General features: G+C 35.6%; 1 protein-coding gene across 1 annotated transcript in view; it reads left to right on the forward strand.

Annotated features, from left to right (window-relative positions):
- Positions 1-19,768, forward strand: part of BMP5 (bone morphogenetic protein 5) — a 115,051-nt gene extending 95,283 nt beyond the window's left edge. Inside the window, exons 4-7 of the mRNA XM_059400224.1 lie at positions 994-1,188; positions 12,466-12,542; positions 13,863-13,973; positions 17,760-19,768. Of these exons, the coding sequence (XP_059256207.1) occupies positions 994-1,188; positions 12,466-12,542; positions 13,863-13,973; positions 17,760-17,909 (533 nt within the window). The 3' untranslated portion in view covers positions 17,910-19,768. The remainder of the gene's footprint in view (positions 1-993; positions 1,189-12,465; positions 12,543-13,862; positions 13,974-17,759) is intronic.

Raw genomic sequence — 19,768 nt, forward strand, 5'->3', positions numbered from 1 at the left:
ATTAAATATTGCATGGCAAACACTTAGCAAAATACCTAGCACATACATAGCAAGTGCTCCAAATACCTTTGGCATTACTGTTAGAGTTCTTTATTAACAAATACTTCTAGTCTCTAGGACACCTTGACTTCTAACGCATTGCTGTGCAGGCTCTGGTTGCTGTCATTCTCTGATACACAACCACATCAGCGGGCTCGGAAGGGTCTGGCATGCAGACTGGTTTAAAGACAAAAGTGAGTCTCCAAACTCACCTGGAACTTTTCTTTCTTAGTCTCTAGGCTTGGTTAACAAGTTTCAAAATCTCTTCAGTAAACATTCAGGTGTATCCAAAACTCAGAGAGGGAGGAACTCTGAAATTGCCCTGATTACTTCAAAATACTTGGCATTGAGAAAGAACTGGAATATAAAGCAAAACTCCATCTCCAGCAGGGCTTCTAGAATGACCTGTGATGTGAAGAGCTTTAAGTAGAGCATAGCTTTGTTAAGTTTGCTGAGCACAGGCCAGAGGTGAAGGGGATGGCTCTCAGCACTAATTAACACTTGAAAGGCTTGAAAAAGCTGAAGAAAGTAGAAACACCCAGCCAGCCATTCAGCTTTTATCACTTAGAGGAAAATTATAGAGTATTTAATGTAGAAGAGTCCATAGCTAATATTTTTGAAATTGTTATTTAATGTGGACATTTCCAGGCTGATGGTAATCAAGCCTTTCCGTCTGAAATATTGCTGACTTCCAGGTCTGAGAAGGATCAGTTAGTGAAGGCAGCCTGAGGGCATTCTGTGGTGAAGAATGATGCAAAATATAAGACCGAGCATGGATAATTGTCTGTACCGGCAAACTTTCCATGTTTATAAAAATCTTTGGCCTGCAAGGAAAACATTCTGATAATGTTTTCAAAAATAATGTCCCTTTTTCAAAGCACCCTCAGAATTCATTCACATCAGGTAAACCTTCTTTCTTTCTCGTAAACCAAGTGCTTGCGCTTTCTGTTCCAGGACGCAGTATCAATGTAAAATCCGCGGGTCTTGTGGGAAGACACGGGCCTCAGTCCAAACAACCGTTCATGGTGGCCTTCTTCAAGGCAAGCGAGGTACTCCTTCGATCCGTGAGAGCCGCTAACAAACGGAAAAATCAAAACCGCAATAAATCCAGCTCTCATCAGGACTCCTCCAGAATGTCCAGCGTTGGAGGTAAGATTAAGCCGAAGCAACGGTTGTGCACAGAAAGTTATGGGGTCATATGTTGCAAATCAAGTAGCCACAGTAAATCTACCCTCTGGATATACCTTCGTTTGGTCTATTAAATCATCTGGCAATGTTTCGAACATCCTTAGAATGTTTCATCAGTGAATCACTCAGTAATTCATTTCAAAATAAGTATGACTTGCCTTTGTATGTTGAAAGATTCAGTTCAAATTAAAATCAAGCTGGAGGTAATAAAATTATGAAATGGCTACATCAACAAAGTGTAGTCAAAACTCAACTACACAACTCACGGAGCTGACTTCCCTGGGGCCTCTCAGACGTGGTTGGGCAACCAGGTAACTCAACAAAAAAAGATTTCTTCAGTACTTAAGACGACAGATGTGAAGCATGCAGTTTTCATTCTCTCTGACAATAAAAGCAGCCGAGAGTATATGGAAATTGAGGTACCATTTACATTTCCATTAATTATTTGGAAGACTATTATCTAGATAATCGGCTTTGTGTGTGTATATATACATACACACCTATGTATAAAACCTAGTAACAAAATATTACAGATGCACAATGATCCCAATGTGCTTGCAATTTAATCCATCAACTGATAGAAAAGGAGATAAAAGTACAGTCGACCTGAATGAATCCAACTGCCAAAATCTGAAGTTACAGATACATTTTATTTATACCAGTAAGTACCTTGTTTAGTCCAGGCTGCAAACAGACTTTCATAAGCTGTTCTTAGATGAAAATGATGGCTGTTTTATTCCAAGAAATTTTCTTTATCTCCAAAAAGTAAATCTGTTTGAAGGGGAAAATTTATCCTGGAACATCCCAACTTAGTACAATATGTTTGTTCATTTGAAAAATATGTGTTCTGTGTTAATGGCCACCATATGCAGTGTATTGCCAGGCCCAATGGATGTGCTGGTGAACAAAACAGACGTGATCCCTGCGTATGGTATTCAAGCAAATTAGAATGCTTTACCCTTCCAAAAAGACACATTCAGGCAGTATTTACCATTATTCCTGAAATCTTCATTCCCCCCCCCCCCGCCGCTCCCACCCCGGCACTTGAAACTGATAAATCATACTATAATTTTTTTATTACTCAAATATGTATGAGTGCTAGGTAAGAATGATTCTAAATAAAACTGTATACATATCTATATGTGTATGTGTGTGTGTATATATATATTTTGCATGCCCCTGGGACTTTCAGCAAAAATACCAAATTGGAATTCATTGGAATCTTCCTAAAATATGGGCACCAGGGCAATTGTGTTAGAAGTCTATTTGATATATTTAGTAACAGAAATGAGGAAGATTTCTATATGAAATTACATTATACTGAATTACATGCTATATATAGAGTAATATTGTAAAGTAGTTTTCCTGAACAAATAAGTTTAACTGTATTTTTCATGTGAAAGTAAAACATGATATTAGTGCCTTGTTACAAAGCTATTTTATAAAGATCTTCACAAGGTATTTAGCTTGGCAAAAATTATAATTGCTGAATATGAAAGATGGAGAAAAATAACTTTCTAAGACCTTTTCTTCCTTATAAATACTAGCCTGTCAAAGTTGTATATTTTTCTTTTCATGTAGAATGGTTCTGAAATTGGTTGAAATGTTTTTAATTTGATGTAACAGACTGCATTAAGAAAAAGGTTTGTTAAACCATGAATAGAAGAGTGAATAATTTTTGAGGAAATTACAAAGGGAAAAGTGTAAGTCGCATACTTATTATTAGAGCGTCTAAGGACTGTGGCAATGGCGTTCCAGAGACTGAAATCATCAAAGTCCTTTTCCCTATTGGTGAACTCTATTTATCTTCTCTCGCTAACCACAAGAAACAAATGTACTTCTATAACTAGAGATGAATAAAACACATGGAGCAGAAATCATGTAACTTTTCACCAGTTTCCTAACACCATTTAGAGTACAAAATTTATTCTACTGATATTTTCTTTTTAAAAAGTTTGTCATTGGCAGCCATTTCTGTGAAATAGGTGGTAGATAGTTTTGGAGCATGATCATATTTTGGTACTAAGAAAGAAAGTAGCTGGTTTGTGTCTGTAAGACGTAACCTTTCAATAGGTAGTAATCAAGGAGCTGGGAAAAGGTCTCCAAGGATTTGGCCTAACAGGGGTTGAAGGAAAGGGAATGCTAATATAAACAAAAAATTTGATACTTAGGAAACTTGAAATGCCAGTGAAATTTTAAAATTATTCAAATATAAATAATAAATGCTGTAATAGTACCAAGCCTTTATAATAAAATACTGTTTGAACACTACAGGGCTAAGAGAGAAGCCAGAGAGGGGGAAGAAAGTTGTATTAGATGTTTGCATGATTACATTTTTTTCTGTATGTGCCAAATGTCGAAAGTCTCAGTTCAGGAGAATTAAAATCCAGGTCATTTTTGCTTTCTATACCCAATTTTTTCCCTATTTCAAAGAGTCTTACCTTCCAGCTTCTCAATGATCCTTTGTTCTTCTATACTCCTATGGAAAATCTTAGAACAATGTCTAGCACAAAATAGGAAATGGTTAAATAAATTAATGTATCCACTGAATGGAAAAAATGAAATTCTTCTTTCAGATGAATATGCACAGAAAAAGTGTCCCCAGATTTTTTGCAGAAACTGTCCCTCGTTGTTCCTCTTCAGGTATTTGGCAAGGAGACTGAGCAAACACATTGTGTGAGATATTGCCTCTTTCATGAGGAGGCAGCACAGTGGATGTTTATTTGAATTTGGGTAGGGAGGAAAGGATATGGAGGTGATAGCTAATTTTTTAGTTAGCTTAAAAAGGCTTTAGGTACCTGGGTGATAAGGTCTTAAAGAACCTACTGAGAGCAAGATACTCTTCTAAGGACTAGATGAGTGCTGAAAAGAACAGAGTACTAAGAATTTGGAAGAATTAATAAGACAAACGGCAAATCCTGGTTTGCTGTAGAATTGCTTGTAAAGATTGCTGACTGTGTGCTGGATATTAGGGACTTTTGAAGGTGAATCCAATCCTTAGTGGCCCTGCCTGACACCATGTGATTTCTTAGGCCAAGTCTTTCCAAGAGTCATTAAAATGGAAACATTCTCTACTTACTCTCAACTCTGATAGGTAATGTCTTTTGCCTAATATAGACAATGTAAACTCATATCTCTTGGACAACCAGATGTTAATCAAAATCAGAAAGAATAATTATAACTACTTCTTTAGAATGTTTTATATCATATAATTAATACATATTTTCATTATTTAAAGATAATAAAATCATCAATAAAACTGAAGTTCTCTCTTGCACACCTAAATCCTTTTGTGATAGGTTACTTGGATACACTTATATCAACATAGTACCTATACTCGCAAATCTTTACCTCCATATATATATATATATATATATATAAATAAATAAATAAATAAATAAATATATATATATATATATGAGAATGTATTTTATTATGTGTGTTTAATCACATAAATGATATATTGTATGTATTTTTAAGGACTTTTTTTTTGACAGACAGAGATTACAGGTAGGCAGAGAGGCAGGCAGAGAGAGAGAGAGGAAGGGAAGCAGGCTCCCTGCTGAGCAGAAAGCCAGATGCGCGTCTTGAACCCAAGACTCTGGGATCATAACCTGAGCTGAAGGCAAAGGCTTTAACCCACTGAGCCAGCCAGGCACCCCTTTAAGGACTATTTTTTAAAGAAATTTTCGGTTCTCTACAAGATTGAGAGGAAAGTACAAAGATTTCCCAGGGGCGCCTGGGTCGCTCAGTGGTTTAGGCCTCTGCCTTCTGCTCAGGTCATGATCTCAGGGTCCTGGGATCGAGCCCCGCATCGGGCTCTCTGCTCAGCGGGGAGCCTGCTTCCCCCTCTCTCTCTGCCTGCCTCTCTGCCTACTTGTGATCTCTCTCTGTCTATCAAATAAATAGATAAAAATCTTAAAAAAAAAAAAGATTTCCCATATACCCCTGTCTCACACTGCCTAGCCTCCCCCATTATCAACATTACTCATGAGAATAGTGCTTTCTTACTAAGGATGAATCACAAGGATGTATCTATAATTGTCCAAGTGCATAGTTTACGTTAGGGTTCACTCTTGGTGTTTACATTCTGTGGGTTTAGACAAATATTTAATGACATGTATCCATCACTGTGGTATCATACAGAGTACTGCCCTCAAAACCCTCTTTCCTCTGGCTCTTCATCCCTCCCTCCCCTTAGCAACCACTGATCTTTTTATTATCCTCATAGTTTTGACTTACAGGAATATAATAGAGTTGGTTTTATGGATTTTTTTTAAACAATATATCTCAGCCATCTTTCAAACTGAGTGACCTCATTCTTTTTAACCATTGCAATATAGTCAACAGCGCTTGTATCAGAGTTTATTTGGTCACGCCACTCTTAAAAGACATTTTGGTTGTTTCCAAATAGGGGCTCTCAAGATGAAGGCTGAAGTGAAAATCTTACAAGGTGGCACATGTGAGAATGTTTCTGATCCACTTGATTTCTATAATAATTAACACTAAAAACTGTTATTTGTGCCCTGAATCCTACAAAAGTTTTGGAAATCCCTCTTAAAACAGCAATTTTGGTATCTATATTATCTATTTGTACATTTGTTTACCTATCATCTATTTCATTTTGTCATTTAGTCCTGGGTCCACTACTTACTATTTGTATAATGTTGGACAACATGTCACCTTTCCCTGCCTCCGTGTCTTCATCTGTAAAGTGAGATATTAATAGTATTTGCTCCCTAGGATGAGATTACATGAGTTGTGAGGATTAAATGAATTAATATGTGTAAAGAACTAAGAACAGTAGGGTATGTTTATTTCATGTTAGCCATTAACATTGTTACTTCTGAAATGAATTCATGTGGTTTGGTTTTTCAGAAATGGTACATAAAGAATTTAGACTCTTACAGCTGAGAAAAGTAGAACTTCTCTTCACAGAAAGTAACAATACTCCTGGTCACTTAATTGGAATTTCTTGGTCTTTGAGACTTCAGAAGAAAGAAGGATGTTTGAAATTTTAACTTATTTGGCCAATCTACCTCAGCAACTAATTATATAATATAAAATAAATGTATCAATAGACATTAATACTTTGTGTCTCTTGCCAAGTCTCTGTCTAGAGAGAATCCTTAGAATATATCTGGGCATGATTTACTGTAAAAAAGATTTATTCAGTATTAAATAAGTACCCTTTGTGTGATATGCACAGTATTAACTATATACTGAGAAAAGATGGATAGCTGAGCATCTTGCTTCTTAAAAAAATACTCCCACAGACAATAGGAAAGACATGAGCGTTAGTAATTATTAAGAGGTCAATTCTATTAGAATAGGTTTAGAATACTGAATAATAGGAAAGATAGACCTAAGCAGCCCTGGTTATGGCTCCAAAGACTTCATGAAGAACTTATGGAAAATGTCTATAAAGACATTTGGAGGGGTGGGTGAAACCATTGCAGACTGATGTGCAGTTACAGAGCCATGTACCCATGTTCAATAGCTGGGCATACAAGTTTTCTAGTGTGAGAGGTGTGAGAAAAGCTAGAAAAGTATGGAGGAACCAAATTATAAAGACTAGGGTATGCAATAGTAAGGAACTATGGTGTCTTCATGCAGGCAATTGGAAAAAGGAGTGCCATAACCAGATAGACATTTTAAAAAGTTATATTTGACATCAGAGTGAAGGATGGGATGCCAAGGGAGGAAATTGAGAGCCCAAATAATGATTAGGAATCTAATCCAACACTCTAAGCAGTGAAGATTATAAATTGGAGAAAGGGTAAATGGAAACCAAAACATGTGAGTGAGACCAGCAGAGGGTGAGAAGACAGGACTCTGGATCTGGAGTGTCAAGAATAAGTGGACAGTATTAGGAAAAGACATGGATGTGAGCTCAGATGAAGCAAGGGACTGGACAGTACCATTGAAAATAAAACAACAACAACAAAATCAGCAATGCAGACTCCCATGGAAGTTTAGTTCTTTCATTATATGCAAGGAGAAAAAGCAATTCCATAAAAAAGACAAAGACTTATGGTCAGAGATGTAGGAGGAAGAGCAAGGGTGGACTGTTACCCTGTTACCCTAGGACAAAGTTACTGGAAGAGGATATTGAGGAAGAATGAGGTAACCAAGAGAGCAAAGGGCTTCCGACAGGTTATCTAGACTAGAAATCAGTTAGTGAGTGGACTTTGTGGACCAGTTGAATGGTAGGACATGAGAGAAGAAGAAAGAAAGTCAAGAAACTTACCAAATGTTCTTACTTGGGTCACTCGATGACAGGTGATCCTATTAACAAAGTAGCAAACATCTAAAGAGTGCAAGGTTTGTGGGCAAACCTTTTGTCAGTAAGCTCAAAGATGAGGATATTAGTTGGATCATCCTTGTAGGCACTTTGCTAACCAGAGTTAAGCAAACATACCAGATAGTTGTTGTTTTGTGGTATCTGTTCTACATCAGACATTTCTACACATAGACAAATACATATATTCATTAAAAACATCAATAAATGTAATTCCTAGTGGGTTGTACATTAATTCAAGCAAGGAATTCACTGGATATGGAAGATTGTGATTAAGATAGAATAGTAGTAGCATTTTTTTTCTCTTCCTTTTTTTTTTTTAATTTTTAATTTTTTATAAACATATATTTTTATCCCCAGGGGTACAGGTCTGTGAATCACCAGGTTTACACACTTCACAGCACTCACCAAAGCACATACCCTCCCCAATGTCCATAATCCCACCCCCTTCTCCCAAACCCCCCCCCCCCAGCAACCCTCAGTTTGTTTTGTGAGATTAAGAGTCACTTATGGTTTGTAGTAGTAGCATTTTAAGTCCTTCATCTTTAAAGGGATTGTTAGGTGCTTGGGGTTTATCATGAATTTCTCTACCCCCAGGGCCATATCAAAATTATTAATCAAAATCAAAACCAAATCAAAATCAAAACCAAATCAAAATTATTAATAGTCTATTATAGCATCATTCCTGCTTCTTTACCACTTATACCTTCATCTATTTGTCATTTCCACTTTCTATAAATTAGCAAAAATCCCCATGCCTAGGTGCTGTCTTCCTTTGTCTCCTTTTCCTGTTGGGAACTGATCATGAGAATGCTAACACCTCTTTTGTTTTTGAAACATGGTATCTCATTGTCTCTGACTTGTTTAAGCTTTTGACATGACATTCTGTTTTGAATTTTCTTTTCTTTTCTTTTCTAAATATATCGACATTTCATCCCTTAAAGAAGCCAATCTTAGATTCAAAAAAATAAAAAATGAAATCCATATTATTATGTGGAGTTGTCTGGATTTAATTTTTTCCCCCTACTTCCTTGCTAAGCTAGCCCATGTCTATTTATTTGGTTGTCTGTTTTTCAGAGACTGGGGTACAGACCTTTGAACTGTTATGTAGAGTTCAGACTTTTTTGCAGGGGGGCACTTTTAACCTCTATGTAGTTTTTTTAGCAATTTTTTTTCCTACAACAAAATAATGTCTTAAAAGTTTAACTAAGAAAAGGATTAAATTTGTACTGTTTAGAGAAATTGATCATAAAGAAGTTTACGTAAAGTATTTAACAAAACTTACAATATTTTGGCCCTGGTTTCCCATAGTGTTACCATTAAAAGACAAAATGAAGAAACGCTGCATTTAGAACATGGGCATTTTGGTTGAGGAATGTCAGCATGGTTTTCTAGAGTGCTTGTAGCACCAGAACATTTTAGTAATTTCTGTTAGAATTCTTCATTTGTAGGCAGGTTAATCTATGGTAGGTGGCATTATGTCCATTTCATGTTAATTTTCGAGGGGCTATCAATCACTATTTTTTAGAGATACATAAATTTCATTTCCTTGCCCCTCCTCCTTTAGTTTATTCTGCCAACCATTTATAGTAAACCTAACTGCAGACTTTGCTGGTTTGGGTGCAACATTTACTTCACTCATCCATTAATTTTTATTTCTAACAGAATAAGCATATGGTCCTCATGCTCTATGAAATCAGACTCTTGGAATCAGATTCTGTTATAAATTTCATTGCTCATTACCTTTATGTGATGTTACATTATATACATCACTTAGTACGAAAAGCTGCATAGATGGAACAGATCTATTTTGACTTTAAGTTGTACTTTTTTTTATAAACATGGAATTCATATAACTATACACATAGTTTATGGCTTTTCATATATATATATATATATATATATATATATATATATATGTGTGTGTTATTGGCTACAATGTCTTTATTCGTGTTCAGTGTTTTTAATTAAGACAAGGGTGAATGAATAAATATTCCCATTATTGTCTAATGCAGGGGCTGGTGAAGCAAGGCCCTATGGCCTATTTTTGTATGACCCAGTTACTAAGAATGGTTTTTACATTTTTAAACGTTTGAAAAAGACTCAGAGGGAGGATAACATTTTGTTTCCCATAGAAATAATATGAAAATCAAATTTTTAGCATCCAGAAGTAAAATTTTATTGGAATATAGTAATATCCATCCATTTACATAGTCTATGACTGCTTTCATGCTATAGTGGCAGAGTCATTGCAAGGGAAGACTCCACAGACTAAATACTTACTATCTTAAAAAAAAAAAAAGTTTCCTGACCCTGGTCTAATGCATAGCTGACTTTTTTTTTCCCTCTAAATTTCAAAAAGTTTAATCAAATAATCAAACTAATACCAGCACCAATCATTTCTTTTCCCTAAAAGTGATACAGGGAATTTGTCCATTTCATGTTAATGTACTTAGTGTTACATATGCTTGTCCATTGCCTAGGAAAAATTAACTTCTTATGCTCGTCTGATCAGGGAAAAAGTTTGCCCAAAGAATAAGAGTGAGGCACTCCAAATAAATTCTCTTTCTCCATTTTCCATCATTAGCTACATATTTAATTTGTTTTAATGAAGCTAGTTGCAGAGCATAACTGTGGTGTAGAAGTAAAAACGTCTGAGTTCAAGACTTAATCATTATTTTGTTTTCAAGACAGAAATAAAGAATTACTTAAAGTAACTGTGAAAGGATGACAAGAGCCTCTAAAACAGGCTCCATGGATTTTTGATGTGCCTACGTTTTCATTAGAGGTTGAAGATAATTAAACTGGAAGATGACATCTTAGAACACACTACTCTGCCTAGTAAACTACTACATGGATTTGACAGAGATGACTGTAGGAGTGAATGTAGCAGTTATTCCTAGAGGAAAAAAAATAGTTGTCCTCTTTGAAAATAAGTTATTTTGCTGACTCCCTTACCTTATATTTTTTCCTCTTTCCTATTTTGTATTGGAAATAATAAAGATGGGTTAGCTTTTAGAATGCTATTTGTATAAAGTGTGAACAATGCCAAAGAAGACAACAGAGATTTTCTATAAAGCTCTGTGTTTCTTTGGTATTACTTTAGTCCAGATGCAATATTGAGGCTCTCCATTAATCCTTAATTCTTTTTTTTACTTTTTTTTTTTTTTTTTTTTTTTAGAGTGAGCAAGAGCACAAGCGGGGTGGGGAGAGGCAGAAAGAGAGAGGGAGAGAGAGAGAATTTTAAGTAGGCTACACATAGCACAGAGTCTGATGCAGGCCTTGATTTTATAACACTGAGATCACCACCTGAGCTGAAACCAAGAGTTGGGTGCTTAACCCAGTGTGCCTCCCAGGCACTCCTATCCTTAATTCTTTCGCACAATTATAAAAGGCTATAGGTTTTTCAGATTATATTCTAACATATGTAAAGGAAATAATGTATTTCCTTCCCCTCAAGTCATTTGTGGAACACACTGGGGAATTCATTTACTAATTCCTCAAATATTTATTGAGTACCTACTATGTGTCAGAGACTATTTCTGAAACTTAGGATGTATCAGTAGACCAAACAGAACCAAATAAGATTTTTGACTTTGTAGTGCTGACACTCTAGAGGGAGGAAAAAGACAAGAAGCAATGCACATAATAAATGAGTAAAAGGCATAGCACATTAAAAAATAAGTGAAATGGAAAAAAATAAGAGCAAGGTAAGGGAGATCAAGAATACCATGGTGGGAGTTGTGATCTTAAATAGGGTAGTTAGTGAAGTCTTCATTGACAAGATGGAGCTTAAGTGAAAAGCTGAAGAAGCTGTATGTTATATATATATATATATATATATATATATATATATATATATATATATGGAGAGAGAGAGAGAGAGAGGCTCTGAGATGGGAGGAAGCTACCTGGGTAGAAAACAACAAGGAGATGTCATGGCCAGAATGGAGTGAAGGAGAGGAAGAATAGTAGGAAATGAGTCAAAGAGGTAGTGGGGTCAAATCAGAAAATCAGATAGGGCTTTGTAAACCACGGAGATTAGTTCACTCTTAGTGATGCAGGGAAACCCAGTGGGACATTTTGCTGGGGAGTGATATAATTTGAGTTACTTGTTAGAAGGTCTACTTGATTGCTTTGTTGTGGATGAGCAAGGGCAGAAGCAAGGAGAATTAGCAATGAGAATATTGTGGTGATTCAGGGGAAAGATGATGGTGGTTTAGACCAGGACTAGTCGTGGAGGTAGTAAGAATAGGTGGGTTTGGGACCTATTTGAAGGCAGAATGTGTAGGATTTCTTAAGAGCATGGATGTGAGAGTCAGAGAAAAAGAGCATATTTTAACGTTCTCTCTCTCTTTCTCTGTCTTTGCTGGGAAAGCTGTCATCAGTCAAAAATAGAAGGGCCTACATGTTGGACATGTTTTGGGGGAAAAATCAAAAGTTCAACTTTGAGTATTCTGAGTTTAATATATTTATTAAAATAAAATCAACTCTGTAAGGTCCCAATTGGTACTTTCCCAGTGTCTGCCTCATGGAAGATGTTAAAAACACATTGTGTGAGCATTTAGTATGTATAAATATATTAAGTTCCTCTATAGTATGAATTACTTAGTAAATGAGGATTCATTGAGCAGCTAGTACTCAATGAATGGCAGGCATCAGATTAGTGCCCCATAAAACAGAGAGTCTAACCAAATTCTTATTAGAACCTTGCAAGGTAAATGATACTGACTCAACTTTACACAAGAAGAAACTCAGGACAAGTGATTTGCCTACTGTTCACCAAGTTAGCTAAGTGGCTCTAAGCTTTAAGATTCAAACTCGTATTTTGCAACATCAAAGACAGCTTCCATTTAATTTTATCAGTGATCTTGCAAAAGAAATAATAGGATAACTGTTAAGCTGCTGTTTGTTTAAAATCTGATTTTTATCTTCAGATTATAACACAAGTGAACAAAAACAAGCCTGTAAGAAGCATGAACTCTATGTGAGTTTCCGGGATCTGGGATGGCAGGTAAGAACTTAGGTGGTTCCTTTCTGTTTTATTATAAATCCGGAGTTACTCGTAATCTTTGTTAGTAATATTTCCAATACACTAACCAATGATTTTTGATGACTGTTCAGTACATGGGCTATCCGCATCATTTTTATTTTCCCATTATCCTACCACCACTGAAACATTATTATCAGAGTTTACAGTAAAAAACATCTATGCTGAAGAAGAAATGTAACCCAGTGATATTTTAGAAGGTGGGAAAAGGTGTTGTTGTTTAAATATCCTGAAGTTTTCATTCTAATACCAGTTTTTCAGATTAACTCGAGCAAGACCATTTGCCCCCCAGGTCTCAAACTCTAGGGCCAGGAAATAAAATCCTTGACTATAATGTCATAAAGAAGAGCCACAGGAAAAAAAATGTTTTTTCCCCTGAACCTAAGGGTATTATTGCTGTCTTTTCCACATGCTTCACAAACACGGTGAGAAGGATTTAGTCAAAATAGTTTTTAATTTCCCTATGTATTGATAGTTTAAATTGTCTTTAGATAACATTATCCCATTACAATGGATTCACAGAATTGAATTTGGGCTATCTCATTGAAAAGTAATATTAAAATGTAAGCATTTTAAACTTTTATGATAAACCTTCAACACGATTCATTCAGTGAGTCTGCGTTCGGACCAAGTTTTACTTCATGAGGAAAAAAAATCAGGGCAACCATTCCATAAGCCAATTTTTTGGCTTCCCCCAAAATTTCATGTGCAGTTCTCAAGAATTTGCTCTAATTTGTTTCTTCTAAAGAGACTCTAAAGTTAACATGTGAATGAAAAGAAAAACAGCAAAAGGAACAAATATTAAAGCTCTCAGAGGTTGTCAGGTTTCTAAAACCAGGAATGAATTATTAAGGAGAAATGGGAATTATTTCAATTAAGTTTATTCTTCTTTTCCTTTCTGGTTCCCTTGAACTTTCCAGAGTTCATCATTTCCTGTTTCAACAATATTTACAATGCTACTTAATGATTATGGTTTTATTCATGAATACATGAATTAATGCATACTATGAATATCCTACATAGCAACCTCTTGGGAGGAATTACAGAGGGCAATTTCTTGTAAAAATACTTATACTTGTGTTGTAAACTTCAGCTTAAAAATAAATTAAATTAAGGGCTTGAGGGTAGCTATCTTGTGAGAATAATTGTTGGATGAAGAAGAGAAACCTAGCCAGACTAAATGTGGGTATTATTTCAGAATTACTTTATTTTTATTTTGATGATTTCTTTTATTCCTTTTCTTCTTTCTTTCTTTCTTTTTCTTTTTGTGTGTGTGCATTCTAGGATTGGATTATAGCACCCGAAGGATATGCTGCATTTTATTGTGATGGAGAATGTTCTTTTCCACTCAATGCCCACATGAATGCCACCAACCATGCCATAGTTCAGACTCTGGTATGCCTTTGTTTTTGTAGAATTGGAAATGGTTTATGATGCTAGCGTCATATAAATGTTATTTTAAAGGAAAACATCCATTTATAGCTGTAAATGCATTATTTTTTCTTTAAAATTCCCTTGGTACTTTTTTTTTTCTTTTTAGAGCCAAAGTAATAATTGTGGGTATAGTCAAGAAATTCAGACTGGTTTAAAGAATAGTCCTGATTCCAGAATGGAGAAGACTTCAGCTAGGAAAATTGGAGTAACCACATGAAGTGGTCACTCTGCAGTGATTTCTTTGCTGTGCAATATGACTAACCACACAGGTTCCCAGGGGCTGTTTCTAACCTAGCAATTCATTAGAAACCATTGCAAAAACATTGAATAATAGCCTTACTAAATTTCATCTGAGGGCTTTTACTCTGATTATTAAAGAATGTTCCACCACAATACTTTGGTATTATGAAACTTCTTCAAGTAGACTTTAAGTGGAAGATTCATTTCTATTTCATGATCTTTATTATATTTTTAATAATCTTTAAGGTGGAATTTCATCTTCATTTTTTCCTTTCCTCACTCTGGCATTCAGCAGTGATTTAATCTCTAATAACCTGGACTTATTTTTGTGAAAACAATAATGAAATGTTGATTTTGTGGTCTCTAAATGGTTATACTGTATTTAACGAGCTCATGAAACCTCTTGAGAGCCTGACACACCTGCCTTATGGTGTGTGACTTACTGATCTGGCAGAGGGACAGTCTCTGGAACACTAAGTGAGAGGCTCCTAAAAGGTGCAATAGATCATGTGATAAAATTCTGAATTAATATTTGGGTTAATAAGAACATTTTAACCATATGTCATCAAGAGAGAAGGAAAAGGATACGTTGTTTTAGATTCAAGACTTAGTGACAGGAGCGCCTGGGTGGCTCAGTGGGTTAAAGCCTCTGCCTTTGGCTCGGGTCGTGATCCAGGGGTCCTGGGATGGAGCGTCACGTCAGGCTCTCTGCTCGGCGGTGAGCCTGTTTCCCTGGCTCTCTGCCTGCCTCTCTGCCTGCTTGTGATCTCTGTCAAATAAATAAATAAAATATTAAAAAAAAAAAAGACTTAGTGACAGAAGTTGCTCTTTGGCAGATGCCAGTAGGAGAGCAATAGCCATGAGGAAAAAATAATCTATCTTTCTGGGTGAGTCTTGTTTATGATCAACAAAAAAATGGAACTACTAGAATTTGTGAGTTGACTCTTAAGGTTGTTGTTTTGGAATTCATTTCAAGTTAAAGCTGATAAAAGCCTATGCCAGTTTTCTTCTGAATAAGGAATGGTATATATAAATTGGCAGATTAAATCCTTGAATGGCTTGATGTTTTCTGGTCTGGACATCATAGGTATTGGAGAAGAATTAGATACCAGAAAGGTGTGTCTATGGCAACTAGAGCATGGGTATTGTCAAAAACTTTGGAAATAACCTTGGAGTAAAGAGAAAGAGAGGTAAAACAAATACATGTTTTGAAAGGCAGTCATTTATAAATATTTTTCTTTTTATTCTTGACCGATGAGATTGCCTACTTCTGTGCCATATGCAAAGAATAGAGGAAATTCCTAGGGAAATTTTAAGATTTGTTATGCTTTCATATTTGCTATACCTACAAATAGAAGTGCTTCTTGATGCAGGATATCATTTCTGGGGGTTGGGAAAAAGAATCTCTGTGAACTATAGCCAGCTATCCTTGCCTATGAGAATTCTATGATGACCCAAAATGCAATCACATAGAGAAAAATGCTGCTGTTTCGAGCCTTGAAAGAATCGCCATGATGCCTGTCTTTCTATAGGGTCAAAGCAATAGCCACTGTTAGCTTATAGAGGAATGACACTTTGTTTCTCAGAAAATTCTTTGCCTCTTTATATTGTCTTCTTAATGACTCAGAAAGCAGACTTCTGCTTCATTGAATTTGATACATTCTAATGTATCAAAGGCAGCCTCAGGCTGAGCAATGCTTAATTATTGAAAAAACTGTCAAAATACTCTTCCTCTCATTTTTCTTTTTATTTCTTATGAATATATAACCATGTATTATCAGCTTTTAGGGCTATAGTCTAGAAGGCAGTGTCAAAAAACAAACATTAGAAAAAATTTTTTTGACATAGACTTGGAACAAGTCCCTGCTCTGCTTCACTATCCTGAGACATGGGACATAAGTCATTGCAAAACTTGAAGCATACATGGGAAGTTTGATTTTTTTTTCCCTGGAATTGTGCACTCTGTACGCTTGTTCTGTGAAGGACATGAAACAAGAAGACATGCTTGTTGCTAAAGGAAAGCATATTTATGACTAATATGTTTGAGAAACCAGTCAAGAACAATCCTTTTTTTTTTTTTCAGAATGATTGCTTTGTGAAGCTGCCAAGGCCATTGAAATAAGGGGTTATCAATCATGTATGTGTGGGTTATGGAAGATCAAGCTGATGAGGGACACAAGCCTGCATCTGAAATTTGTCGAAACTATCCAACTTTTAGTTTTGTGAGGTCCTAGGAAATTTCAAGTTCATGTCAGATCACCTCATTTTTCCTGCTGTTTCTGTCCACATGCCGGGCTCCTATATCATTTCAGCCAGAACATTGTGCAGCCAAAACTCTAAGAGGCTATATTTGCTTTTTGTGGATCCCTTAAGACTCATCAGTAGGACTTCCCATAAACTCCTTTGGGGGAAGGGCCAGGGTAGCTGAATGGGAAAGGGGGAACCATGTACTGGCTTCTTGCTCAATGACTACAAATTACAGGCAGACTGCCAGTCTGATCAAAATGCGAACAAACTATGCTTAAGCATTTCACTTTCGGTGTACAGCTACCTTTTGAGGCTCTTGGAGGAGAGAGATTTTCAATTTGTAAACTATCTAGGCTCCTTGCTTCTGATTTAGCTGAACGTGCTTTTTGGCACTTGTCTAGGAGAGAAGAAAGCAAAAGGGTATTAATCTCCAGCCAGTTTGGTAAAAATTTCTGTAGAGAAGAGTTGAAATCATTGCTTTAAAATCAGTTTTGGATTATACCTGCAGTTCACTTTGCTGTGATTTTTATGTTTCCTTTATTGTGGAAAATTAAAAGTGTGTGTAACTTTTATGAGTTGTTGTTAATTGTCCTTTAAAAAATAATTCTTAGATTCAAATCTTTCTATAGTCTAATCGTGTCCCTTCATGAATTTGCATTTATAACTTCTGCATTTCTTATGAAGTAGATAGAAGGAGTCATTCTAACCAAAAGCAACTCAGTGCTAGTTGCCATGTTCTTTCCCCCAGAAAAATTTCCACTGAATATTCCATAGAAGGAGTTTTCCTTACTTGATAGAGAATTTTTGAAGGCCCCAACACATAATGAGAATGGGTGAGTTGAGTCTAGGTGTTCACGCCTAAAAATACATTCTTCCCTACCAGTCCCCATCCTCCACCCCAGCCACTGAACATAAATAGAAGAGTGATAGCTTAACGGTGTGTCTGATTGTGCAACAAAACAAGAATGTTATTTGAGGGTGCCTGGGTTGCTCAGTGGGTTAAAGCCTCTGCCTTCGGCTCAGGTCATGATCTCAGAGTCCTGGGATGGAGTCCTGCATAAGGCTTTCTGCTCAGCAGGGAGCCTGCTTCCCCTTCTTTCTTTGCCTGCCTCTATGCCTACTTGTGATCTCTTTCTTTGTCAAATAAATAAATAAGATCTTAAAAAGAAAAAAAACACCAAGAATATTATTTGAAAGCTGTGGACAAAATGTCTATCTCATTTCTAAAAAAAAAAACAAAAACATGTTTTTCTTTCCCAGGTTCATCTGATGTTTCCTGACCATGTACCAAAACCTTGCTGTGCTCCAACCAAGTTAAATGCCATCTCTGTGCTGTACTTTGATGACAGCTCCAATGTCATCTTGAAAAAATACAGAAATATGGTAGTGCGTTCGTGTGGCTGCCACTGATATTAAATAATATTGGTAATAAGAAAAAGATCTGTATTAAGGTTTAGGACTATAATAAAAAGTATGCTTTCACACAAGAAGGGAATTTCATAAAATTACTCTGGCTCATTTCATCTCTGTACCTATGTACAATATTGTGTATATAGTTACTTTTATTTATTTAAAGGTATATATTCTCCTTTGTGGATGCCTTAGCAATCAAATCTATTCTATAGGTCTATTGCACAATAGATAGTCCAGTGTAACTTTCAATGGTATATGCTAAGTCCAATTCAATTCCATGTCAACATTTTTCCTAATGTGATTTTTATATAATTTTCTGAAATTAGAACTCCTTTGTATGTTAATCGCTGATAAAGGACATTGAATTCATTTTGCTATATGGTACCTGTGAAAATGGATAGGTTGTTTATTTAGAAATAAAACTAAAAATAATAATAATAATAATAACAACAACCCAAACAAAAATGCTTGGATAAACACAATTTTTCTTTCAGAGTTTCTGCTACATTAGATAAAGTGAAATGTTGAACTGGATTTGAATAAATAAACAGTAGGCAGAACATAGAAGCTGAGAGATTACACATAATTGTTGTAACTATTTGCTTTAACAGCATTGATGTAACTGGAGGAGTGCGTTCCTTCTTGGATTGTGTACTATAGATTTTGCAAAGTGCTCAAAGCTTCAGGAATTCTGTGGAGATAGGCTTGAGCCTGTGTCCTTAACTTTCCAAGTTAACACTAAAATATTGTAGTACAACCTTCTTACCTCAAATAAATCATGTCTGCCTATTATCTAGAACACTACTGCTGATTTTTTTTTTTTTCAGATAAAAACAGTCCAAAATAAAGAAACATTTACATGCGCTCCACTTCTCTCCCCACAGACAAGAGTCATTGCATACATAAAACATAGTGGAGCGAAGATGCCGACAGAGCCATTTTCCTTAGCTCTGCTTTATGACTGAGTCTGCTGATTGATGTGATGCAAGGGATTTTATTTAGGGTAAAAGCACTGAAACTAAACTGAAGGAAATTACCAAAAATCCCGGAATGGCTCTGACAGAATTGCCATTTTGAAAGAACAGCTGAAATCCATTTTTCATATCTTTGAGAACGAGCTCAATGAAAACCTTATTTTGTGAGGGGATTTCATAAACCTCCCTCCAAGCACAAATAATTCCAAACGGGAAGGTTCTGATGTGTGTATGTGCATGTGTATTCTTCCCCCTGAAATTAATTTATTTTCTTTCTTTGCCTTTTAAGGCTTTTCTTTAACACACACTAACTTTTGGAAGAATGACATTTAGATGGATTACTCGCTCTTTGTCGTGGCTCTACAGTTAAGCTTATTTACAGCTCATCTAAAATATTCATAAAACCATTAATTAATCACCCCTTTGGACCTTTCAAGTAAAACTTGTATCAGAAATAGCTTCAGAAATATTATGGTCTCGCTTGTAATTCAGGTATATTACAATGTTGTTTGAGAATACAGTTTATCTCAAAGAAAATTTGATAATAACTATATTGAGGGTACATTAAGTAATATATTTTTAAATAAATAGTGTACCATTGTAAGAAAAAGAAATGGAAGTCTATTATATTATTCTTTAAATGTGCTGTTTAAATATATTTCTATATTTTAAAATATATTAAACTTGTGATGCTAGTTTCTACTGATTTGGCTCTTTATTTAAGAGAGACACAAAAATGTAAGTATGTCATAAGCTGAGATGCTAAGAATATCATCTGTAAAATGTTGGTGGGTTACATGATTCCTTATGTTCTTTTTAATTGCTGAAACTGGTTTTTGTGTTTTTAATAAATAATGCACTGTTAAATGGACAAAGCAACAA

The sequence above is a fragment of the Mustela nigripes genome, chromosome 5 (assembly GCF_022355385.1).
Source record: "Mustela nigripes isolate SB6536 chromosome 5, MUSNIG.SB6536, whole genome shotgun sequence".
NCBI classification, from domain to species: Eukaryota; Metazoa; Chordata; class Mammalia; order Carnivora; family Mustelidae; genus Mustela; species Mustela nigripes.